Below are 24692 nucleotides of genomic sequence, written 5' to 3'. Positions count from 1 at the left end.
ACACGAGAGGTCCGACAAGAATAGATCCCGACACAGGCGCAAAAAAACGTACATATATCTAGAAAGAAGGGAGCAGGTATCTCTCAGAATCACTCTGCTACTCTACTGCACACCTCTCTACTTCTTAACAGAATCATGCGTCCATCTATCATCATGATCCCGTTAGTACTGACTGGGGAAGTTTTCGCCCTAGTCAGAAAAGCGAACACATGTCTTGGCTTCAACGGTTCGTCATATCGCAGCTTTTGCCAGACCTATATCTGACTGCTACTGCACAGCCGTCTGCAATCCGAAGAATGACAAGTGTTGCTTTAGATCTCAGGGTCTATACTGCCTTCAAGAAGGCGGAGAAAATAAACATCACTGTCACCATTGTCAAACCAAAGGGAGTAAGCTAAGCGTCTACTAGTTGGTGGTGCCACACTAAAAGCGTTCAGAAAAGTGTGATAGGGGGCAGAAATGTTGCACTCCGATGGTATGCAATTATTGGGATGGATCAGGTCTTACCTGTAACGATCCGGTCTGATAGCGAGCGAGCGAAAATGTGTCCGGTTTGGGGGCGTGACATGAATGCATTTCTAACACGGACACATCGACCGTCGAAGCTAGAAATGGATATACTTCTAGTATTTCGATGTTCTTGTCGAAGCCAGTGAGCAAATTATCAGAGCTGCCGTCGCTCTCAAGTTCCTCGCACGAATCGATATCCACGATCATTTCTACGCCGTCCGCTATACTATCACCCAACTTCATTTTCACCACTGTTTCCAGTATGCTGCCGACTCCCGCGCACTCCTGGATGAGATTCTCCGGAATGGCTTGTCGATCGCAGAAATTCATGACGAACAGCAGAACCGCTGCCGATCGCCGCGTGTCATGGACACGTTTGAACGAGACCTGCCATGTCGCTATCTGTATGCTCATGTGTAAGGATTACCTTGCTCGAATTTTGGCTTCCATAGTCCTTTCTTCTCCCTGGTCCTCAATTGGATCGCCTTCAGTATCCCATAGATGGTCCTGAGAATCGGTGCAGGCATACCAAGTCGTTCTGCCTCTCGCACTGGTTCGCCAACGATATTTTCGACTTCGATGAAGTTGCCCTGTTGCCTGTTCAGTCATGTTCTCTCCGGTAGCACAGACCAATTCAATGTAAGCAGAGAGAAGCCAGGCGCATACCTTCGCAACATCTTGACCCATACTAGGCCAGAACTCCGTGCCAGTCGGATCAACTCTAATAATTTCCTCTTCCACTCCCTCGGGCAAATCAACACCAGCAGCCTTCGCAACCGCAATAATCTCCAACATAGCAGGCCTCACTAAATCATCAATAACACTAACACTCATCCTCATCCTCGGCGTATCCATCCCCACAATCGCCGAAACACTATTATACGAAGAATTATACACCAATTTTCTCCACCGCGTAAACCTCACATCCTCATCAAAAGACCACTTCACTTTTCCACAAGCATTGTACATTTCAATAAACCGATTCGCTTCGGCAACAGCTTTTTCAGGCTCGACGCTCTGTCCCTCAAAAGGCCCACACTTCGTAGAGTCTGAATCATCATGTCGTATAACACCATGCTCAACTTCTGTCGCTCCGATCAACGAAACACCAGAAAGTACAACATTCCTCGGAAACTGCTCAATAACCGGCTTCTCAATATTCAATCCATTCTGCAGCAACAGAATCGTTGTATGTCCCTCTGTAACAGCAGATGAGATGATATCTAACAAAGTTGGGTTTATATCCGGTATGTTCTTTGTCGAAGCCACGAGGTAGTCGTATTTTAGTCCTTCTGTCGCAACGTCTGGTACGGTATTTCGAAGGATTGAAGGTTGGAACCCAGTGATGTTATGACCATGTTCCATGGAGTCGATCGTAAAGCCATTGGCCTTGACAGCTTGGTAATTTGAGCGGCAAACTGCTGTGACTTCTGCTTGGCCTCCTTTTTCCAAGGCATAGGCGGCCATTGCGCCGACTCCGCCAGTGCCGACGAGGAGGACTTTTGATTTTGGTGGTGCGGAGCCCATTGTTCTTGTCATGTGGCTGACTGCGCGAATTTGAATGTGTTCGCTTCGCAGAATTCGTCTTGTGAGGATTGATGTTGACATGTCGGGGAAATGGGTCGTAGGTGATAGCTTGACCTACCAACGTGCCACCGGCCCGGGCACGAAAGTTTGAGCCTGGCGTCGAGCAAAAGGCTTGGCGACAATAGATATAATGCAAAATTACATGGTCGGTAAGCAGACAGCTTAGTTGTTTCTGTCCTGTAATTATTGCAACTGCGGTCTCCCGCTGAATGGTGCAACCTACACAGAATCAAGAGCGCACGAGATCGTGCTCAAACCTGTTGCTCCTGGAGTTGCTACAGGTGGAATCTTCAATTCATCATTCAACAGATGCTCTTTTTCCGTATCGCCGTTCTCACGCGCGCGATCCCATGCAGTCAGCCCAACACCATCCACTATAGTGGTACCTGCACCAGCAGCAAGCAGGAACCTGATATATCGACGATGTTCCGTGGATAATCTTGTACAGAGACGGAGCAGATATGAAGGCTCGGCAGGGTCATTGATCATCCGCAGCGCACCCTCAACTTCTCGCACCTTCCCCCAAATACAGCCCCGAGAGGGCCTTCCGTATGCTGCCTCGAGACTCTTCGATCCGAGTGTTCTGGAAAGATCGAGCGAAGGGCGTCCGTGAGCAGTGACACTGCTTTAGCTGTAGCACCAGCAGTGCCACAAGGTTGCGTATATTGATTGCCGTCAGTAGGTCCCATCACTTCAGCTTTCTGTGAGAATCGTCGACTTGAGTCCTAGAAGAACAGGGTAGCATGCGGATTGTCAACATCGATATCGCTCGAATGCCATTCGCCGCGAGGCACGACAGAGCTCCTTTTTTTCTTCAATGTTCAGCGCTTGTAGATGTGCGACCATCTTGTGTTTGCCAGTGAAGTGCACATGGGACCTGATGTGGCGGGATCACGCATGAACGCGGACTCTTTGTATAAGAAATGGGAGCAAGCACCATCAAACATGATCCGTAGTTAAATGCTGCTTACATCAGGAACCACACAGGTCTTTGATACCGAGGCTGAGGGCATACAGTAGCTAACTCGAAGCTTGATGTGCCGGCGGTACAGTATCATGCGTCGTCTCGACCCAATAGCTTACTCTGCCTCAGCAGGAACTCCACTTTCGGCCGATCGATCTTCTCCTTCGTCAGTTGTAGTTTGCTGATTTCCAGGGGCCGTCGCCAGTCACCAGCCCTCAAAGTCCCTGAGAATGGATCCTTTGCTGGGTCATGCAGAATATGCTCCCACCACGTATGAACATGATAACTCTTGATAAGTTCTTGGATCAAGTTGACCTCCACAGCGCACCAAGCTCTAGTATAGTAGAGATCATCGACCAAGCTTATCATAGCATCGCACTGAAGGACAGCGAACGGGAGTGTATCGATTCCTCTTTGTTGTAGCTCCGGATCTTCTTGCATAATACAAGCACAATCTAGCCACAGGCCTATATTCTCTGGTACCAAGTCTTTACGATATTGTAGGAGAGCCTCGACAGCATTGATCATCCGATTGTACTGGACTCCATGTTCGTCATCAGGACTATTGTTATTTCCAAGCCACCGGTATGAGAAGAAGATGGTGAACGAACGCTCGTTGACCGGAGATGACTCATTGTCGACCAGTCGCGTTGCAGTCATCTCTGAAGAACTGTGCCTGAAGTCGCCCCAAACAGGAAGTTGTCCTCGTGCCTTGAAGTCTGAGTACATTATGAAATTGAAATTATCGAAGATGGCGGCTTTCTGAGGGTCGGCGATCAGTAATTTCGCATATATGTCTCTTAGAGGAGCCACGGAGGCAAGGTCTTGTTTGCGCAGCTCCGGGCGGAAATTCTCTTGCAGCATTGATCGATAATACCGGCGGACATTGGCCAAACGTAGGCGCACAGAGACCCCTTCCTCGACTTGCTCTGTGACGATCTCATGATAGGGTCTCTGACCATTTCCGCCGGCGTTACCCTGAGATCGGCCTGCGCTGCGTTCTAGACGGTGCCGAATGGACGCCCGTAAAGCATTAGAGACGATTCCAACCATCTTTCTCGCATCCTCGCTGTCACTGAGGACAGTGTAGTCTAGAGGACTGAAGCCTTGCTCATCGTACGTATCAAAATCCACGCCCGCCGAAGCTAGTAGCGACAAGTAACCAACGGTCTCATCGGTTGGCTTTTTGCAGATTGAGTGCACAGCGCTGCAGACGCCGACTGGTGCGCTCCATACATGGCGAGCTTTCTCCTGCTGACCGTTGTGCCAGAGAGCGTTTCCGTAGAAGAACCGCGAATAACCAGTCACAGTGGGTTCCTCTTCGGTCTGTAATCTCTGCGACGCTTCGGCCTGGAGCACCGCTTCTGAAGTGTTACCAGCTGCTATATAGCACAGTGTAAGACGGTACATTCCTATCTTCTGCCAAATGAGCGAGTGACTCACGGATGGAGAATGAGAATCATCTCTCAACAGTCTATCGTGAAGCTTCTGTGCTCGCAACACCCGCGCTTCCAGCTTGTCAAAGGCCTCTAGCAACAGTTCTGGCCGGGTGGGCGTTGTGGACTGGTAGATATTATAGATAGCCATGCCCTCGTTCCCGAGCGCACGACACATCTCGGCTTCTCCGTCGATCCCTTGCTGGCTGGCGATAACGTACTGCTGCTTGAAAGTGCTTCTCGCCAAGTCATACTGGTTGACGTGTCGGTAGAGCACGCCCAGCTCACCGAGAATTTGTGCACGTTTCAATGAATCCGGGTCCTCACTGGCTTGTAGCGCTTCGTGTAGAGTGCATATACCTTCCTTATGTTGTCCGAACCGTCGGCGAATTCCTCCGACCTCGAAAAGAACATCTTGCCTGCGCAACCTCGTTTGCGGAAGTTCCGATTTCTCGCAGATCTCAAGTGCCGATTGCAAGGCGCGTAGCTTCTCTTGCCATAATGCGCTCTGGGTACACTTAGCCAGTCGTCAATAGTGGAAGGAAGAAGAACTGGACCTTGTGATAGTGTCGCGCTCTGATCATATGCAGTTCAAATTGAGCCACATTATCTATGGCCATTCTCGTACTCCTCTGGTGTATGCACTGAGGCTTGGATGGAACTACTGTTGTTTGGCAAACGTCCATCCGTGAGTGAGATTCCGCCATCTCACGGTCCCAGCTCAGCTGCTACCCACAGCCCACTAGCCCTCGCTAGAGTAGTCGCTTACTCCACATGGACACGGCACTGACGTCAGGATATATTATATATCACGAAAGAGCAGCAACAGATGAACACCAGAAATCCTTCAGGATTCAGGTCCGCTGGGCATCCGGGGAGGAATTCGAATCATGCCTCACTGACAACTTCTGGGGGCGTTTGTCATTAGTAGCACTTCAAGATCTCTGAACCGCAAGCGCCAACGTGGGATTTGACTGGAAGACTGGAACTCTGGTGATGGAAACGAAGCATCGACTGCGATTTTCTCTCTTTGCCCAAAAGCCGGAGGCGCGTCGCCAGTGGGATGACCAAAACCGATCCAATTTTACGTGCCCGTCGCGTGAAGCAGACTCGATCCAGCACTCCACCCTCCGTCTATGGTCAGTATCGTTCCCGTACTCCAGTCGCTTTCTATGAGGTACGCGACCGCCTTTGCGACGTCCTCGGGCGACCCATATCGTCCCACCGGATACTGCTTGGGCATGTCTTCTACAACCTTGCCCCACTCACGCCCAAGCTTTGCGCCTTGCCTGTGACACTTCTCCGTCATGCCCGTAGGAATGGCGCCTGGTGCGACCGCGCAGACAGAGATATCTTCCGAAGCGTATTCCAACGCAGCAGTCTTAGTGAGCCCGATAAGGGCATGCTTGGAGGCACAAAAGTTGGCATTGAATGGTAACCCAGCCGAGCCCCATATCGAAGCAATATTGATGATATGACCCTTCCGCGGTGTTTGGCCCAGCATGATGCGAAGTTGTTCCTGCATTGAAATGAAGACTGCCGTAACGTTGATATCCATAATCGCTTGAAATGTAGCGACCGGAGCATCTGCAATTTTGCCAGATGGCATTGATATTCCAGCCGCGTTGATCGCAACATCGACGCGTCCATGCAACAGAAAGACTTCGGCGTGTAGTTCGCGGATCGAGAATTCATTTGACAAGTCGCAAGGTAAGAAACTCGCTTTTCCCTCGGCTGACTTGATTCTTTCGACAATTTCGTTGCCTTTGCTAATGTTGCGAGCTGCGACGATGACAGTGTAATTTCGTTGCGCAAGATGTTCTGCGATAGCTTGTCCAATACCTCCAGTGCCGCCGATGACCAGACAGACTCCCTTCGACATTTCGCAAGAGGTTTCTTGCGCCTTGGTTGACTAGGCGTTCGTTGGTGGTAGTCTTATGGTATAGACTAAAAGGCGGCTCGTCCCAAAGCGGCTACGCCATAGCCTACTATGAGCGCTTCTCAGGGTAGCAGCGAGTAGAGTATCGGCGGTCGGAGCTTATGAAGCCTTCCACGTGCAATCTCTGCGGCGTTCTCCATGGTGATCGAGAACCCGACACTCTGGCGATGGTGTCGTCCGAGAGCTGAGTTGAGTCGTTTGGTAACCCAATCCGGAACCAGACCAGAGTCAAGTGGCACTGTGATAGGCCGGGCTCGGCAAGGATAGCATGTTCGGCTTGAAGTCAAGCACTGAAGGAACTAGTATGCCCCTAGTGTATGCACTCGTCATCCCAATCAACTGTGACATCGCTAGCTGTTATCACTAACAACCAACTTCATGGCAGACAGGGAGTGGCGAGAAGCTTAATGCGCCGCCTTGTTGATGAGTTAGGTCTCGGAACCCGAAGTGCCGGTCAGTCTGCATGAGACAGCGAAACCATGCCAGTATGCCATCTCGTCGAATTTGGAAATTGTGTCTCGAGATGGTGCAGAAGTAGTGTGACGTTCAAGCAGATGCGATCGCGATATCAACACATCAATGCTTGCCTGTATGGTGTGTAAGGTTGCTGCCAAGGCACGCAGCGGAAACACTCTGCTACGCTAGATGTCGAGAAGTATCATGATTCAACAGTCAACGGCTGCCAATTGCTTGTTGTCGCTTGGCTAAGGCCAGGTGGTAAGGCGTGAAGCTCGACTGTGCAGAGACCAAATCGCCCTTGGCCCGGTGGTCACGAGTCAGCGCAGACGCACGGCTTGTTATCGATACCAAGTCTCCCATTGACCGAGCAATGGCTGCTGATTGCAAAGCTTGCGGTCTGCAATAATCGTGCCCAATGAGTGCCTGTAGCAAGGCTCGATCATAACTGTGTTCCACATGCGACACTTCTCATGCAAAGATGTTCCATGACTTATCGTGGCTTCTCTAGGGTGGCATGGACCAGGTGGGCATGCTGGAGAACAAGTCCAGACTGTCACATTCGTCCCTGTCATACATGAGGCATTTTTGTCGTGCAGTGCAGTGCGATGCAATGTCCCACCAGCATGATATATTACCAGGTACCACTGCGCTGGTAAAACAGTTGTAGATCGTGGTCCGTTGCCGTCAAAGTTTGGATAACGTCCCACTAGTCCCCGCGAACATTCCAGGTGCGTTGAGATCGCTTTCTCAGCTCAGTCTAATTGGCCTGCCTCGCTTTCGCGTACTTTGACCTGTCTGCAAGCAATAAATCCTGTCATCGCTTAACCGCAGCAGATCTGCCTGAGTATAAATGCCGTATGCCGAGAAAGTTCCAGATGACATTCTTCTACAAGGCTGATCCAAATTGATCACGCGAGTGCGACCAGGGCAATGATTCATGACCTCGTCGTTGTTGAGAATCCACTAGTCGAAGCAGCACTTGGAGAAGAAAATGATATTATTGCAGAAGAGGATGTCGTTGATGAAGAAGTCGCCGAGGAGGAGGCTGTCAAGGAGGAAGACGTTGTGAGGGATGCAGAAGTTGTGGACGTCGAAGATGTGGTCGAGCTGTCGCCTCCACATGCGGTAGTATTGCACCTGTACTCCGCAATATAGAACATCGTGCCCAGTAGCTGTGAGCATCTTCGCTTGCTCTCATACATCTTTGCCTCCATGTATTCGCATTGACCAATGCGGTCTCCCGAATCATCCCTGCCCTTGTAAATGTCAAACGTGCCGTTGACACTGTTGGTTGTATAGTTTCGCGAGAAGAAAAGTGGCTCGCCGTCGCAGACATTGCCAGTCGAAGTGAAGTTTGTCGAGATCGAGGAAGCACTGTGCTTTTTGACATATGAATGATCCTGTGCATGCCACAACTTGTCACAGGAGAAAGAGGTGTTGAAATCGGTGCCTTCAGTGATGACCTGAACACCGTCTTTGCAGGCGTTCATCGGGAATGCGCCGTAACATGATGTCGTGTTGGCGATGATAAAGTCTGCCCGAACGCCCAAGCTCTGAATTCCAGCGACGAATGCTGCGATGTATAAGTAGCGCATGATGTAGGAAGAACGTAGTTCGAAGGTGTTGTGATCTGTGCTGTTCGTGGTGTTGTCATCTGCCTGTATATAAGGCGACACACCATTCAGCGAGCTGAAAACTCGGTGCACAAGTGGAGTTCATTGTGCGGACTGTACGCAAAGCACTGCCCGCGTCTTACCGGCGGAGCAAAAATAAATCTCCATCTGATCATTGCCCGCCGCGAGGGGAATGATCCTCTGGCAGGGCCGTTGTTCTCAGCCGAGCAAACAAACCTCGTGTGCCGGCAGCTCACACGACGCGCATAAGTAGACGCACGGAATGAGTGATGCCGCGTCAGGCGGTTATACAGTGTTACGAGGCAAAACCCGCTAGCAGCCAGGCGTGAGAGAAGCAATTGTACGATCCGCCTGGGACTGCCCAGCCTTACAACGAGTCCATGGGACTGGTGCAAAAGACCTCATCGGCCGAGGGTCAGCCTGGCTGCGGTCCATAAGCTGATGGGCACTGCATCACCCAGCTGAAAACTTGTCCTGCGCTGTGGAACCCGGACGCCTAAGCTGAGGCGTCAGTCTGACCAGACGCGTCAGTCTAAGCAATTGGGCTGTGCAATCCTTCGGCTGCAGTGGACATGTCGTATCATGAAGAACGCTCGAGCCGTATGCATGTACTCGGTTCGCCCATCTGCTGTGGAGGCGCTGTGCTTGATTTCTGTAACGTTTGAGTGTGTCGCAGTGTACGCAAAGAAGCAGGAAACCGTTGTCGAGCCAGTAGCGATGGACGGAAGCCATCCGCTAGCGCCCGCTCAATTCCAGCCAATCATATTGTGCTTAGGCACGGCAAACCTCGAACCGGATCTCTCTGTAACGATACCTCTTCCTCCAAGTGCCACACCCTCCACCATCGCGGTATCTGCCTTCAGGAGACTCCTCATGAAAGCCCATTCCCAGTTGTCGATGTCTTGCAGCTGTCGACGATGATCTGCCACCGATCATTCCTCACGGGTAGTGGCGGCAACATGACAACGTGGAGGGATCGCTGAGCTCTTGCGGGGCATTGGCGACGTCGGCCATTGCATCGGCAGTATGAATGACAGCTGCCCCAGACTGCACCTTCGTGTGTAAGTCCTGAGCCATGGTCTTCTCCTTACTCTGATTACTCGAAACCTCTCTGCGCGCATTTGTTTCACCTAGAGAAAGATTGTACAACAGATCTGCAAACATGTACACAGCATCATTCGCCTTCTTCGAGGCACTATGGGAGGTAAGTAAGCTACTCTTCGTCATGCTTACCCTCAAGACAGTTTCACGACAGGAGATCACATCTTACTAACCACGCTTCCTCTCCAGGCCGGCATAACCCACGTCTTCGTCAATCTCGGCAGCGACCACCCTTCCATAATCGAAGCCATCGTCAAAGGTCAGAATGAAAAGAAGGCGCAATTTCCCCGTATCATCACCTGTCCGAACGAGATGGTTGCCCTCTCTATGGCCGATGGCTATGCTCGCCTTACCAACAAACCCCAATGCGTCATCGTGCACGTCGATGTTGGTACCCAGGGCCTCGGGGCTGCAGTTCACAACGCCTCGTGCGGAAGAGCACCAGTTCTCATATTCGCGGGTCTGAGCCCGTATACTTTGAATGGAGAGTACAGAGGGTCGAGGACAGAGTACATCCACTGGATTCAGGATGTGCCTGATCAGAAGCAAATTGTGAGCCAGTATTGTCGATACACAGGGGAAATCAAACGCGGGAAGAACGTGAAAGAGCTGGTGAACAGGGCGTTGAGCTTTGCAGTCAGTGAGCCGAGGGGCCCGGTGTACCTGTATGGCGCGCGAGAGGCGATGGAAGAGGAGATTGAGCCTTATACGCTTGATCAGAAACATTGGACACCAGTGGAACTGGGAGGGCTGAGTACGAAGCAATTGAGGGCCGTGAGCGAGGCATTGGTGGGAGCAAAAGAGCCATTGGTCATCACAGGATACAGTGGAAGAAATCCGGGAGCTGTGGAAGCCTTGGTCGCATTGGCGGACACAGTCAAGGGGTTGCGAGTACTGGACACCGGTGGAAGCGATATGTGTTTCCCAGCGAACCATCCCGCATGGCTTGGGTTGCGATATGGCGTCGACGAAAGCATCAAAACAGCAGATGTCATTGTTCTACTGGACGTGGACGTTCCCTGGATCCCAACCCAATGCAGACCTCGAGATGACGCCAAAATCTTCCACATCGATGTCGACACACTGAAACAGCAAATGCCAGTCTTTTACATCAATGCTATCGCCCGATATCGAGTCGACGCCGAGACAGCCCTAACACAAATAACAGCCTACATCAACTACAGCATGAAGGAGAAAGTCTCATCACCTCGGTTCTCAGAACTGGCAGAAGCACGAAAAGCATCACATCAAGCAAGACTAGACACAATCGCAGCGCAAGCTGTCTTATCAGAAGAAGGCCACTTCGGATGTCCTTACCTGATTCGACAAGTTCGCGATGCTTGTCCGCCAGACACAATATGGGCTGTGGAAGCTGTGACAAATGCAGCGTTCGTAAATGACCAAATTCAAGCGACTTTACCAAACTCGTGGATCAATTGTGGAGGCGGCGGACTAGGATGGAGTGGTGGTGGAGCCCTCGGGATTAAGCTCGCAACAGATTTCGAGAATGGCGGGACGAATAAGGGCAAATTCGTTTGTCAGATCGTGGGTGATGGGACGTATCTGTTCTCGGTTCCTGGGTCTGTATATTGGATTGCACAGCGGTACAACATTCCAGTCCTGACGATCGTGCTGAACAACCAAGGTAAGTGAGCTTCATTGTACCAGACTTGGTAGAGCTCCCAGAAAGTGCTTATTTGCTAACGATTCTCTTTTCACAGGCTGGAACGCACCACGCAAGAGCATGCTTCTCGTCCATCCCGAAGGTGAAGGGTCGAAAGTTGACAACAAAGCACTGAACATCTCATTCGCCCCGACTCCCGACTACTCTGGCATTGCCAAGGCTGCTTCGGGGCACAAAGCATGGGCCGGTGTGGCCGGCAACGCAGAACAGCTCAAGAAGCTCCTTCCCGAGGCCGTGGCAGCTGTGCAGAGTGGCGTATGCGCGGTGTTGGATGCACATCTAGATGGGCCCGAGGGAAAATATCCTGGCCCTGAAGCCACGCTTGTGGGGTAGGGAAGGATGGGATGACACAAAGCAAGAACAACCCAACCTTGCTCGCTACCCTGTACCCAATGTTGACCAGCGTGAATCCAGGTGTTATCGATATTACTTTCCATCCCTACTCACCACGTGCTGTCTGTATTGACTCGAAGCGGTAGATTGACCAAAATGTATGAGCCGTCTACGGAGACGGCATTCCGGCTGGACGATGCCAAGGACCTTTTCGAATACGCAAGCGCAAAGTCATGGCAATCAACGGCCTGACACAAGCTTCTAGGTCACTCATCCGTTCCGCATTCTGATCGGCCACATCGAGCGGCGAATACTCAGCCAACACAGTCGCCGCAGAAGACGACGAGGAAGCTTGGGCCACCGCTGCAGTGAACAAGACTTCTGGTCTGAAAGCAATTGGTCGAGATGCAGTGTCTCGGAATCATAGATCGACTTGCCGTCCTGCGCCCGGATGCTGAATCATCTGGCCGCAGCAGGTACGCTGCTCTCGTCCTGTGGATCGCAACAAGGCTCGGGTACTAAAGTACCGCATGATCGTCGAAAGATCACGCGCGAGGAGCTGGACTGGCAAACTGAAATGTGCGCCATCTTGCCCAATATTAGTTCTTATCCGTGGTGGCGTAGCTGTAATGCATACTCCCACGAAGGCAGACACGACAGCTTGCTGATGGGCTTGCTGACGCCGTGAACAGCTTGAAGTCATTTGCACAGTCTCAACGTGCATCTGGCCAACAGTAACGTTACCATCACACAGAGCATTCACGAACGAGGTCGCTGCCGTTGCACTGCTACGCATGCAGAGCTGAATATCTCAGTGACCGATCGGGAAGAAGCGAGCCACACGATACATGCGATCCGAGATCACCGTCAGAGAGTTAACCTCGCTTCAATCCCATCGGAGTGCAGAGCAGCGCATTCTAGTCACTCGCATGTGGCGTACTGCGCCTTGATGGTATGGTGTCGTATATTCGGATGGTGGCTGCCGCCCAAGCTTGAGCTGAGACGCATAGGCGGGGCTCTGTGCCACCCCATGGGGTGGGCAATCGCACTCGGAATCGACATTGCTGTCGACGGAGAGCCTTATGTTCATTCTCATGTTCGGAATGTAGAAACGTGGAGAGAGAAGTCACGTCTCCGACGGAGGTCGATGGCAGCAGGAAGTCCCCAAACAACGGCTTCGAAACACTCAACCTCGCCTCCTTGGCTTCTCTTCCGGCTACGGTGAGCTTGCAGCTGCTCTCGAGCCTCATCAGGTTGTAGACAAACAACATCCCACAGTATTGCACTCAAGTAAGCGAGGTGCTTCAGCCTTGCATTCGCACATGTTGGTCTTACTCCAAACTGCGGCGCAAATCAGTCCTGAATGCAAGCCACGAATGCGCCAGGAGCTGAATGCGCCAGGAGCTGAATGCGACAGAGGGGCGTATATGCGTCTGCCACGGAAGGCTGCGTTGCATCTGGTGCGCAGAATCTCATGCAGGATCCAGAGGCCGCCCTCCCATCTATAGCAAGGAGTTCGAGGATCACCGTCCGTATAGACCGACCTGCTCTCGCACACCTTCGCAATATCTGGTAGCCTGACTAGTTTCTTTCACAGACAATGACTTCTCCCTTGCAAGGCACTTGGATGTGGAGACAGTGTGCTGGATTTGGCAACCACAAATGTCTAAGCCCCGACGCCTGGTTTTGTGAAAACTGCGGGCGATCATACTGCGATCGTTGTTGGGAGCTTCAGGGACCGCACGAGGACCTCATTTACACCAGCGATCGCATACCCCACGAAAAGATCGATCAAGGCCTGTATCAATTCTATAACGACGTATTCTCGGCGCGACGGTCAAGAGAAGAGTCACTCAAGCTACACCGGAATGATGTAAACTCCTTGTGGTTCGGTCAGCAATACTTCACACAACCTTTTGAAAGCGTGAAATGACTGGCTGACTTGGGCAGAGGTGACGAGAGATCAACATGAGGGACACAAATTCAAGGACTGGGGCACATATGCAACATTGATGGCCAACAGCCCGTCCACCACGCCCCCTGGCAAAAGAAGGCCACCAAAATACCCGCAACTGATCTCCTTCGTTGGAGAAACTGCTGCGGGAAAGAGCACCTTGATCAAAATTCTTATCGGCCGTCAAGCTATGAAAACCGTAAACGACATGCCTGACATCCACTTTCCGTCGCCAGTGGTAGGCTCAGTAAGGGACGACACAGTTGCCACTTCCGGAGATGTCCACCTGTATGCTGGGCCAGCGACTTATCATCAGGACTTTCCTCATCTATACGTGGATTGCGAAGGGCTCAATGGAGGCGAAGGCGATCCGATAGCAAAGCAAGCGAGAGCCCCTGAGATCCTGGGGAACAGAGCACGCAGAGGTAGTGCTGATACAATTCACGCGACCCTAATAACACAGCTATCACGTGGGCCTTTCCAAGGTCGGATCCGGCCGCTGATTTGGGCGACGACTGAGAAGCTGAGGATGCGCGAACATGCAGTAACGATACTCTACCCGCGCCTGCTTTACACCTTTTCTGACGTTGTCGTTTTCGTGTTGGACAAACCACGGTCGGTGTGCTTCCGTCCAATGTGACTTCCTGAAGCTGACGTACCTTTTGAGTAGGACTTTTGAAGCTCAAGTGCTCATCAAATTGCTCGACTGGGCCGCTTCGTCGCTCGAAAACTCGGTCAACCAGCCGACTCTTCCGCATGCTATCATTGCCCTCAATGCTTCGGATCTTGCCATCCATGAGAGTGAATGGAAGACGGAAGCAGCCACGGACAATCTTCTGGGTCAAATCGATAAGGTGTTCACAAATGCCCATGAACTTCAGGCGCACAAGGAAAAATGGAAATATACACCTGGCGTTAAGATCGACTCGGTGAAGGATCTTATTGGAATGTATTACGCCTCCTTCACCGTAGTCCGCATTCCCAAAAAGGGCCGGTATAATCGCATGGAAAAGCAGATTGCCATCCTCCAGGATACGATTGATGCGCAATGTCGAAAGTCCCGTGAAGAGAGGAGACGACAGCGAAGACTGTTAAACGACGAGGACTTGAACATGTACCTACAGGCCGCTTTCGACCACTTCGCTTCGATGGATTGGGATCTGCCATTCAACTTCGTGAAAGTTTCTCTGCTCAACAATCCTTTGCCGGAGGACTTTACGGGACATATTCTCCAGCTCCCTCGCGCCCTTCAGCGCCATTTTCCCGACCAAGGTGGTGTCTGGCTGTTTGAACATTTAGCAAAGATTGTCTCGTCCTACATCTTCTTTGATTGTATCAAGCATAGACAAGGTTTGTGTGAGACTCACTCTATTCCTCACGACGCTGATGTTGCAAAGGAAGTATTGAAGATCACTTCGATTCGTACAAGGAATACCTGAAGGATGCGTTCGAGGAATTTTGTCAGAAATATTTGCCTTGTTCGTGGAAGTACAAAGATACCAGGTGCGTCAATGTCAGGGTCGGCCACACGAGCAAAGGTCATCAGGACTCGAAAGGAACAATTATTGGAAAAGGTCTCTATGAAACCGACCTCGCTGCTTCTACTGCTGATCAGGGTTGGCTTGGTGACGTCTATTTCCAGCTTATGGCCCTTCAGGATGCACTTCGACAATCGCAGAGCCCACATGAAGATCTGGATGCGACGGCGATCCTGAACTTTCACCAACGGCATCTCAACAAGGCGTTCAATCAGGTTCAAGGCGCAGAGCACTTCGTCAGTCACACGACCTGTTTTTCCTGCCTGATGGCGATACCTGAGTACACATTGCCTTGCGGTCATGTACTTTGCTCTGCGTGCAGCCGCGCGTATGGCAAAGAAGTCAGGCCCCATATTCGGCTCCTATCTGTCTGTCCGTTGCATCACGACCGGCCATTTATTACAGACCACAGGATCAACTTCAAGCCGGAACACGCCGGCACTCGTGTATTGTGCCTTGATGGGTACGTATACTCCATGCTCCGTGAAATCCCTGGTTAATTGCCAAGTGCAGAGGCGGCATCAGAGGAATCATCGAGCTCGCAGTACTTGGTCTCATCGAAAACACACTTGGATGCGGTTTCCAGATACAAGCCTTCTTCGATCTAATCGTTGGAACAAGGTGAGAGCTCGAATTTCTGAGCCGCAGCAAGAACTGACATGTTGTAGTACTGGAGGTATCATCGCATTAGGACTTGGGGTCAAGCAGGGGTCCGTGAATGCGTGCACTGGAATTTTCTTGAAATTGTGCGACCAAGCCTTCACTGAGCGAGAGTTCGCAGGCTTCGTTGGCCTAGAGCAGTTGACCACGCTGTCACACGGCAGTAAGTACAAGACTAAGCCGCTGCGGGGGGCACTTCAGAAGAGTTTGGGCGACCAGCCACTCTTTGGGGACAAGGACAATGCTTCAGTGTTTCCGATCAAGGTGGCCGTAACGGCGACATCCGGATTGGGTGACAAAGCGCTGATATTTACCAACTACGGACGACAAAGCTCTGCCGGCTCCCTCTACGATTTTGTAAGATCTGATATGCCTGAGCTTGGCTTGAAGGTATACGAAGCAGCGGCGGCGACCTCAGCGGCGCCCGATTATTTCAGGGAGTACTTCCATGAGCCGACAAGTTGCACCTACCTGGATGGCGCGCTTTACAACAATAACCCTGCACAGTTGGCCAACGACGAGCGTAAACTCATCTGGCCAGACACAGCAAAGAGTCATCCAGACTTACTTCTCTCGGTTGGCACGGGCAGGTCACGAGCTGGGGATTATGATGCCGATCATCCAAGAGGGTTCGTAGCCATACTTCCAACTGGAGCAATGCGTGACTGACTTTTCCTCGACACAGGTCGTTCGATCACACGGAAAGGATCAAGAATGCGACAAAAGGCCGTAGAGGCGGGTTGTTCAACATGTTCCGAGCAGTCGTACGTCTCAGCAACAGTTTTTGATTCTGTGTGTGTGGGCTGATGGGTCGACACCAGTACAAGCGATTTGAAAACATTCTTGATGCAGAAAATGCTTGGGAGTCATTTGTGAGATCACTCGATCTCGATCCTACGACCGATGCGCAGCGTTACACGCGACTCAATCCTGAGCTTGGAGAAGACCCGCCACCCCTTGATGCAAAAAGAGATGTCTCCCGCCTACATGAGCTGGTCAAAGACAAGCTTCGAGCGCCGGAATTCCAGTTCAGTGCTGAAATTGTTGCGCTCCAGCTCATCGCCTCTTCCTTCTACTTTGTCACAGAACAAATCAAAGCTGGGCAAGGGGCAAAAATTTGTCGAGGTATGAACTTTTGAGATCCATGAAATTATGACTGACCGTACCGTCAGGGCGCATACATTGCAAGTTCGAAGACCATAACAACGTGCGAAGTATGCGTCAATGGCTCGGTCATCAGTGTCGAGACAGATTCCGCCCGCACGTCACTGTTTCTCATCAACAGTTCCCCCAAGCAAAACAATCAGTACGATGCGCCGTGTTCATGATCCGTTGCGAATGCCCTGCTAAGGATTCAGTAGTTTGCGATCGAAGTTCAGAGCATAATCAAGGAAGGAATATTCGAATTCCGCCCTATCGAGATACCAATCAGCAACCAGATGTCAAGTACGACCATTGCAATGCAACTACGAACAAACTGCGGTCGCGAGGAAGAGTTTCCAATCAGCGGTTTCCCGCGCAACCTGATGGCGGAGGACAATGGTTGGTTTGGAGTCAACTCACCTTCTTCAGGCCCCTAGACTAACACAGCTTGCAGGAACCGTGTTTCGGACCCCATCTAACGTTGCGCATGATCCGAGCAAAAGACGACCAAGGCCAACCCCAGCGCTCAAAATCACCACGGACACGCCGCAGAAACTTCCCACGCTGTCTGAGTCGAAGGATGAAGGCAATGGTCGCACCCCACAATCCGGCTGGTCCAGCAAGCTGTTGCCGAACAGATTGAGCAAAATATCCACATCGTCCCGCTCCAGCATCAGCCCACGCAGGTCAACAGACCAAGCGACTCCTGGTGCAACGCAAAGCGCCACTGATGAAGACAGAAATGAGTCGTTAGTGGACGAGGATTTGATCAAGGCCATTGAAGCAAGTCGCTCTGCGCCGCCTTTGCTACGGACCACGACAGCGGAATACGAGGAGCAGATGACACAAACGCTCAAGAGGTCTCTGTTAGAGCAGTAGCGAGCGGCGCACTCTTTTATCGAAGTACATCGCCTCAGCAAATCTTGAATTTTGAAGACTGCGAGAAGCGAGGACAATCATGTAGCCGCGTCGTAGTACTATGTGCATGCTTCTGCTTTTTGATTGGAGTCTTGTAACATACTTTCATTTGCCGTCCGTATCTCCCCAGATGCTGTTCCGCATGCCAAGCACGTGTAGTCTATAATCACAAAGCGGCTAATATTCCCCGGACACCACCAACCAGGCACTTCCACACAGACAGCATCCCGATCCGACGTTCGCCAAGCAAGGCATTAGTGACGATCGCGAAGACCACGGTGCCTGCATAGGGCTAATCATCATCAGCAAGGGGGAGAAGATGGTCCCTTGCGTATCTCACCTCATCCACTGCACGGTATGTTTCACCTTAGGCGACAGGCCGAAAGCGGATGGCATGACTTCTTCGTAGCGTGGCCACCACGTGCAGCCAGAAAGACTATCGATTCAAGAAAATGGTCACACCACTCGAAACTGGAAGCTGAAAGCAAAAACAAAACCTTCCCACTGGGGTATCACAAGTCTATCTACAGTACCTGATTCATCTGTACAATTCATGTCCTTTCCGCTGGGTCTTTTACAACATGTTGACTCCCAGCCGTGCTCGGAGACTCGCATCTCGCAATTCCAATGCCATCCGTCGCAGTTCCAATGCCATCAATCGCGATTCCAATGCCATCCGGATCAATGCCCTCTTCTGCTTGTATAGAATCATGCCGTTGCTCTGAAGATTTCCCATTCTTACTCTCCTCGCCAGCAGCCGCTGAAGACCGCAATAGCGTCACTTGCTTCTCTTCTTCCGGACTTGCTGTCCGAACATTCCTGCTAGGATCACGCCTTCGCGGGAATCGCATACCAGGTTTTCTCAGATCGCCTTCGCTCCTTGTGATCCGTACCACAGATTGTGGAGTCGTAAGTCCTTGGTCGTAGTACTTTACAACAGGTGGTTGTTTCGCAAATGGATCTCCTGGAAGTAATCCCGTCATGCTGTCCTTCCTGTTGAATACTTGCTGTTCCATTTCGCGTCCTTTGCTGCCATAGCTGATGGGAGGCGAAAGATCTGTCAATTGATCCCGAAACTCATCGTGGTGGTACGGATCCCAGGATGTGAACGTGTCAAGACCATGGACATTCTCTTCTTCGCCTTCGGGTGCTTGCATACCAAAGACGAGGCTTTGACGGGTCAGCGCGTACACAAGAACATCCAGCCAGCCGTTGCTTGTCATCATGACTCCCACAAAAGTGAGTTCGGCATAGCCCACGCTGTGTCCAGTCATGATTCGTAGCCGCGCAACAACTGCTGGTAGCGTGCAGATCACATATACCACCGGGTAGATGATGACCGAGCGAGCAGCGGATTCTGCTCGCATCTGATGTTGTGACGAGACGTAGAAGAAGTCCTTGATTCTCCGCTGTAGGACGACGAACATTGTCGTGTATAATCCGACGACAGCGAATTCGGCTGCGACAGAAGTCAGAAAAGAGAGAAACATGTACACTAGAAGACCACTCACTGAACAGGATCCAGACATAGTGTAACCAGAGACGTTCATGCATATATTCTTCGTTAATCCAGCACCTGCATCTCAGATGATCAGTTATCAATGAACGACAAAATTGCCGAGCTGTCGCAAGGACTCACCACATCCCAGCGCGCATGTAGAAATCTTGAGGATGCATTATTATGCCTGCGGGTAATTGTCAGCTTTATTCGAGCTCAGCAGTAGCTGACCGGCACATACCAATAGTTGCGAGGAAGAGAGGAAATGCCCAGACTCCGGCGATCGAGATGAGAAAAGGTATGCGGCTCAAGCGGTAGTCGAAGATAATGTCACCGAACAAGTGGCAGGCCATTGCGAGTGTGAAGACGCAACTGCTGACATCGCCAGAGTTGAGGAACCACGCCTGAGTCCAGCATGACGGAGTGAGCGCAAAGATGCCATTGTCTGCAATCCACTGTAGGCTGAGGACGAACCCTAGAGCTTGCTGAAGGTCGGCGAAGAGAAGGTTGATGAGAAGGATCAGATACTGGTGAAAGCGGGGGAATGTCGACTTGTCTCGGCGAAACAGGCGATAGACGAGATGTATGAACAGAATAGCGGTCGAGAGTAGTGACAGCAGACCGAATGCGGTGATGGCTGACAGGCCTCGATGGATGACCGGAGGGAGTGGCGAGAGGCTCTTGGCTCCATTGGGCGCGTGTATGGCATCGGACGCCATGGTCGTGTATTGAATTGATGGGGTCGATGTCCTAAAAAGAGCGTGAAGCAGAGATTAAAAGATTAATACGAAGTTTGATCATTGCCGGCCTGCGAACAAAGATCAGATGATGTGGAATTTTCGCCCTTGTTGATCGAGGTACAGCGACTTCCTTCCCAGAGGGATGGATGAGGACATCTTATGTGCATGCATCCCGGACGCATGGACAGTTGTGCGTACCACAGTGGCGGGTTCAGCACTACGCGTTTTCTGGTCAAGAGCTCTGTGGCTTGCGCTAAATGTGCTAGGGATATGAGCTGGAGAGGAGGATTTTCTGACCAGTAGCAAAAGTCTGACGAGGATGCACCTGGACGAAGGGCAGTGGTTGAGCTCTTGCGGCCAGCATGAGCTACCGAACGACACATTTGACAGCGCCTGATCAAGCATCATGGCAGCATGTCGGCGGCTCGTTTGGGCTGAACCTTCCAGTTCGATTGCCCACTTGCGGCTCATCATGAGAATGCCACAACGATGGAGAAGTTGTGAATGAGTACCCAGGCCAGGCCTTGAAGTAATGATCTGCGGTGCATTTGTGTAACGTGCTGGAGACCCGACCGGAGCGTTGCGATGGGCCCATTGGGAGTGGCTAGTAGCAGGATCTGCAATAGACGACAAACGACTTGTGCAAAAATTGGGTAAGCTCTTCATACCGTGCTCCAGCGAGGCGCGGAACCTGTCAATTGTGAGCGCGTGAAGCGATGTTCACCAAGACAGTGGGCATGGGATCCTGGACCTTGGGTGCGTTGGAATTAGTATCATCCCGGAGATGCTGGGGCACTTATGCAGCCTGGTCCTGGTACCCGGCACGCGAGCGTCGAGGCATGTTCGTAAGGCACAAGGACTTCGGCGTTGCCTGAGAATGGCCAAAAGCACGACACTTTGCCGTATCGGCCAGGAAATCCAGGTCGGACGGCGATGAACAGTTTCACAAGGCGGTATTTGTCGTGGATGGGGAAAAGGCAGAGAGGGAGACGAGGAGAAGTGGCGTGAGCGAATGTCGCGTGCACGGCCACTCCCGACAGACCCGCCATTGCAATTCCACTTTCTTCTTCACACAACGAACAAGTCACATCTTCTCCCTCGGCGCTCTCCAAAACGAGTCTGGTATGGCGTTGGGTATCATTCGGGATAGATCATCGCCGCCAGTCTCCACGGAACACGTCCAATCGAAGACCAGAAGAATCGCGGAGAAGCGAGGAAGCGTCAGCAGCTTGCGACATGAGAAACAACAACACGGCATCCGTGGACATTCAAGCTGAACCTGTGAACTTTCCTCCTCACCGACGGACCGATCTCCGAATATTGCCCGGTCGTATCAGAAGGATGCCTGTACGATGGCCATGCCCCACAGCCTTCCATGCAGAATTGGCGTTGCTCGAGTGACAGAGCAGAAGGCATCCTGCATCCAGATCCTACGGTTGCTGGAATTGAAACTTGCTGTGGCTGTCGTTCTGCTTCATCGCTTAGATGCTCGTGGGAATGCTGCCTCTGCGTTGCCCATGTGTCTGACGATATCCTGGCGAGGCAATGGGCGAAACTGCTGTCAAAACCCTGCTATCCGGCTAGCCACGCCAATGAGGCTCATGTGAGTATGCCTGAGGCCTCGTAGATTTGCCTTAGGCCTCAAGGTTGTCAGTCTGCCTCTGCCTTGGTGCCTGATGATCCAGACAGTGTTCCCGCCTGGTAGCTACGAAGAACGTAGAGTGAAGACTGATCTGGAGTGACGTTGCTCCCTCTCAGGCCTGGAGCTGAAAATCGTGGGACCCGCTCGGATGTTCGGAGATATCTGGAGCCATTCGGATCCAGCTACAAGACGCACTCTCCGAGGTCGAATGCAAGATTGACATGTCCATACAATGTACTCCCGGATGACACTGATCTGTAGGAGACAGGCATCTCTCACCGCACTCGTCCATGGAATGTTGGGGGAGGCTCAGCGTCGTGGTCTCTTTCTTGGGAGGAGCCTGTTGTCAAAGCCTCTCTGTGTTACAGAGTGTGATGTTGCGCGGCCAGCAATGTTTGGGGACTTGCATGGACTCATCCTTATGCGTCAAAAGCTCCGTCGCTCGGTGCACCGAGGTGACTATGACGTTGTCCGGGCTGTATCAAAGCGTTAGCCCTACAATTAGCCCTACAATGGGGCTTCTATAGGGCTTCTACTCTGCAGATTTGCTCCACTATCGAGCGAAGGATAGTCGTCAGGGCTGCAAGGATATTACTGCCTTCTATCCATTGCTGCTCCAATGGCATACCGCGACTCCGGTCAGGCTTACAAGGGCTGCAATGCGCAACCTCCAATGAGCTGCTTTGTTTCCTTTACGAAGTCTCGGGACACAGAGCAGATGTTCTCTGGGCCCTATAGCGAGGAGCTATGGCGGATCTGCTTCGCCTCGACCTCCGTCACTGCGTCAAACAAGCCAACACAAGCTCGCTGTCGAACCATAAAAGGGATATGCTCTTTAACATGCAGGAGCCTTGTTAGTATCTGTACTCCACATGACGTCCGTCTTCTCGGACTGTTATATCCTCAGTTCTCGGTGAATATAAGATAGCAAATGGGGTTCTTGTGTGTACTCAGCGAGCCTTGAATATAGTGTGCGACCAGATGTGCTAGCGCAGAAGTGGAGGCAAGTTTGGAGAGCTCATAGGCTCATGTTCACGGTGTGTCGCGGCATCTTCGTTGTTGTGCCGGGATGGTAGGTAACGATCATCTATTTGAAAATCCTAGACAGAAGTTCCCGTGCAACTCCAGAGGTCAGCGACTGCTTGTATTCTCTAGTAGACCATGTCCTCAACCCCTCGCATGCGGACTTGTATATATGTAAACACCTTTGACCTTTGCTACTCCGTTCGTTCCTCGACCTCACCTACGCATCAACTTCCTCGATCCGATTCAACTCAACCACGATGAAGTTTCTATTGCTCGCTACCACCGCCTTCTTTAGCCTCGTCTGCGCCTTGTCAACAGCAGACAAAGATGTGGTCAAACATCTGGAGAAGAGAGAGCCGGTATGTTGCGACTCGGACAAGAACGGTAAACCGATTTATGTCGGCGGCTGCGAGTGGTGCGGCTTCGGGCCCCCTCCCAAGCGCTAAGATTGGTACTTCGAAAAACCTCGAGTGCTTCACTGGTATGTTGAAGGAGACTAGTTCCTTCCAGACCCGTGCAATATTGAAGAGTAACGCAAATACCAGAGCCCAGTCTCTAAATTTAGCCTGATTTGCTGCAAAAGAGACGACTATGCAATTGAAACGACCACTCTCGTGTTCCTTGGAGAGCCAACCCCTGCCTCTGGTTTGGATATCGTCTCCAGAGAAAGAGAAGGACAATCCTCACCCTTTATGCAAAGCATTCGTTGGAGTATCAACAAGCCTGCCAACCTTTGCTCGGAATCCCCATTTTGAACCTGTACCGCTGCTTCTTTCTTCCCTTTGGCGACTCAGCTTTTCTATGTCGCCCTTGATTGTCGAATGAATGTCGCAGTAGTAATTACCAGCCATCATTGGAGATTCCCGTGCCTGAAATCATCAAGTGGTCTTACTGCATTGGCAGGATCGACTGATTTGGCGGCGAGGCTCGACAGCACTTGTCTCACATTAACGTTCCTCGGTAACATAGAACGCTCATGGTTCGTCATCCATCATACTCATTTCGAATTCATGCTCAGCACTGGCCCAAACAAGGGTGAAAAGGGCTGAGAGAAAGCCCTTGTGTGTTGTATTTATCGTAGGGCTATATTAGAAAGGGTCACTGACCATGTTCACGGTGTCTCGCGGCATCCCCGTTGATTTGTTACTATCATGAGGTGCAATCGACTATTTGGGCATTTCCGAAAAGGAGCAGTCTTAGTGGCAATGAATGCATGTCTCCCGCACACCGTGTTTTTGTACACTCATTCACGGCACGATTGTATATAAAGACCCATCTTTTGCGACGTGTAATACCGCATTCTTCACCTCCCAGACTCACCTCTTCGTCAACTTTCTCGATCTGACTCCATTCAGCATAAAACCTCCAAACTCAACACATCGAAAATGAGATTCCTTCTACTCGCTACCACGACTCTCATCGGCCTCGTTTGCGCCATCCCAGCCACGGACAATATTATCGCCAAAGATCTGGAGAAGAGAGAAACGCCGCCGTGTTGTGCGCAGGACAAGAACGGCAACTATATCCACGTTAATGGCTGCGTTCCGTGCTACACCGGCCCTCCCCATCAATAGATTAGTGCATAGAAGGCCGTCGGGGGTCTGAGATCTGGTATGTCGCAAAGATATCACTTGGGCCCGAACTCATTTGCTTTTAGAGACTTATGCAAAGACTGGAAACCAGCCTCCAACTCCAGTTTAAAGTTGCTGCTAAGAAAAGGACTAATGCTATGCAACACAATGTTTTTCACGCGACTTGGACAGCTATCCAAGCGTGCTGGACGTGCGACTGCTATATAGCGCTACATATCGTCATTTCAACAATTTTTTTCCTCGAGAGAAGGGGAGGAATGTTCAATGATCTCGGTGCATAGCATTCATAGAGGTGTCGAAAATCAGCTCGATTTCTGCTCCGAACGCCATTTCT

The 24692-nt window shown here is 51.3% G+C and overlaps 7 protein-coding genes across 8 annotated transcripts; 3 read left to right on the top strand and 4 right to left on the bottom strand.

The window, feature by feature from the left end:
• Window positions 1-920: 920 nt before the first annotated feature.
• On the bottom strand, window positions 921-2037 carry CKM354_000014800 (uncharacterized protein; the record flags this gene model as incomplete). The annotated part of the gene is made up of 2 exons (XM_044795232.1): window positions 921-1100; window positions 1177-2037. The coding sequence occupies 2 exons, from the start codon at window positions 2035-2037 to the stop codon at window positions 921-923; spliced, it is 1041 nt and encodes a 346-aa protein (XP_044651167.1).
• Window positions 2038-3151: 1114 nt separating this feature from the next.
• CKM354_000014700 (uncharacterized protein) lies at window positions 3152-5117 on the bottom strand (the record flags this gene model as incomplete). The annotated part of the gene is made up of 2 exons (XM_044795231.1): window positions 3152-5005; window positions 5055-5117. The coding sequence occupies 2 exons, from the start codon at window positions 5115-5117 to the stop codon at window positions 3152-3154; spliced, it is 1917 nt and encodes a 638-aa protein (XP_044651166.1).
• A 464-nt stretch (window positions 5118-5581) lies between these two features.
• On the bottom strand, window positions 5582-6379 carry CKM354_000014600 (uncharacterized protein; the record flags this gene model as incomplete). Its single annotated transcript, XM_044795230.1, has 1 exon — window positions 5582-6379. The coding sequence occupies one exon, from the start codon at window positions 6377-6379 to the stop codon at window positions 5582-5584; it is 798 nt and encodes a 265-aa protein (XP_044651165.1).
• A 1446-nt stretch (window positions 6380-7825) lies between these two features.
• CKM354_000014500 (uncharacterized protein) lies at window positions 7826-8050 on the top strand (the record flags this gene model as incomplete). Its single annotated transcript, XM_044795229.1, has 1 exon — window positions 7826-8050. The coding sequence occupies one exon, from the start codon at window positions 7826-7828 to the stop codon at window positions 8048-8050; it is 225 nt and encodes a 74-aa protein (XP_044651164.1).
• A 1641-nt stretch (window positions 8051-9691) lies between these two features.
• Window positions 9692-11647, top strand: CKM354_000014400 (uncharacterized protein; the record flags this gene model as incomplete). The annotated part of the gene is made up of 3 exons (XM_044795228.1): window positions 9692-9733; window positions 9820-11275; window positions 11352-11647. 3 exons carry the CDS (start codon window positions 9692-9694, stop codon window positions 11645-11647), a joined length of 1794 nt encoding a protein of 597 aa, XP_044651163.1.
• A 1600-nt stretch (window positions 11648-13247) lies between these two features.
• On the top strand, window positions 13248-17821 carry CKM354_000014300 (uncharacterized protein; the record flags this gene model as incomplete). 2 transcript variants are annotated; one of them, XM_044795226.1, is made up of 12 exons in its annotated part: window positions 13248-13539; window positions 13598-14026; window positions 14087-14216; window positions 14272-14951; window positions 14999-15602; window positions 15653-15760; window positions 15808-16428; window positions 16485-16563; window positions 16621-16924; window positions 16972-17105; window positions 17161-17341; window positions 17397-17821. In XM_044795226.1, 12 exons carry the CDS (start codon window positions 13248-13250, stop codon window positions 17819-17821), a joined length of 3987 nt encoding a protein of 1328 aa, XP_044651161.1. The 2 variants fall into 2 exon arrangements, with proteins under 2 accessions (XP_044651161.1, XP_044651162.1); XM_044795227.1 differs by having other exon boundaries at window positions 13598-14216.
• A 590-nt stretch (window positions 17822-18411) lies between these two features.
• Window positions 18412-20077, bottom strand: CKM354_000014200 (uncharacterized protein; the record flags this gene model as incomplete). Its single annotated transcript, XM_044795225.1, has 4 exons — window positions 18412-19319; window positions 19372-19436; window positions 19500-19545; window positions 19600-20077. The coding sequence occupies 4 exons, from the start codon at window positions 20075-20077 to the stop codon at window positions 18412-18414; spliced, it is 1497 nt and encodes a 498-aa protein (XP_044651160.1).
• Window positions 20078-24692: the final 4615 nt, after the last annotated feature.

Source organism: Cercospora kikuchii (assembly GCF_019650295.1).
Source record: "Cercospora kikuchii DNA, contig_00001, whole genome shotgun sequence".
NCBI classification, from domain to species: domain Eukaryota; kingdom Fungi; phylum Ascomycota; class Dothideomycetes; order Mycosphaerellales; family Mycosphaerellaceae; genus Cercospora; species Cercospora kikuchii.
Note: the sequence above shows the minus strand (reverse complement) of the source record. Positions and strands in the feature narration are given on the sequence as shown.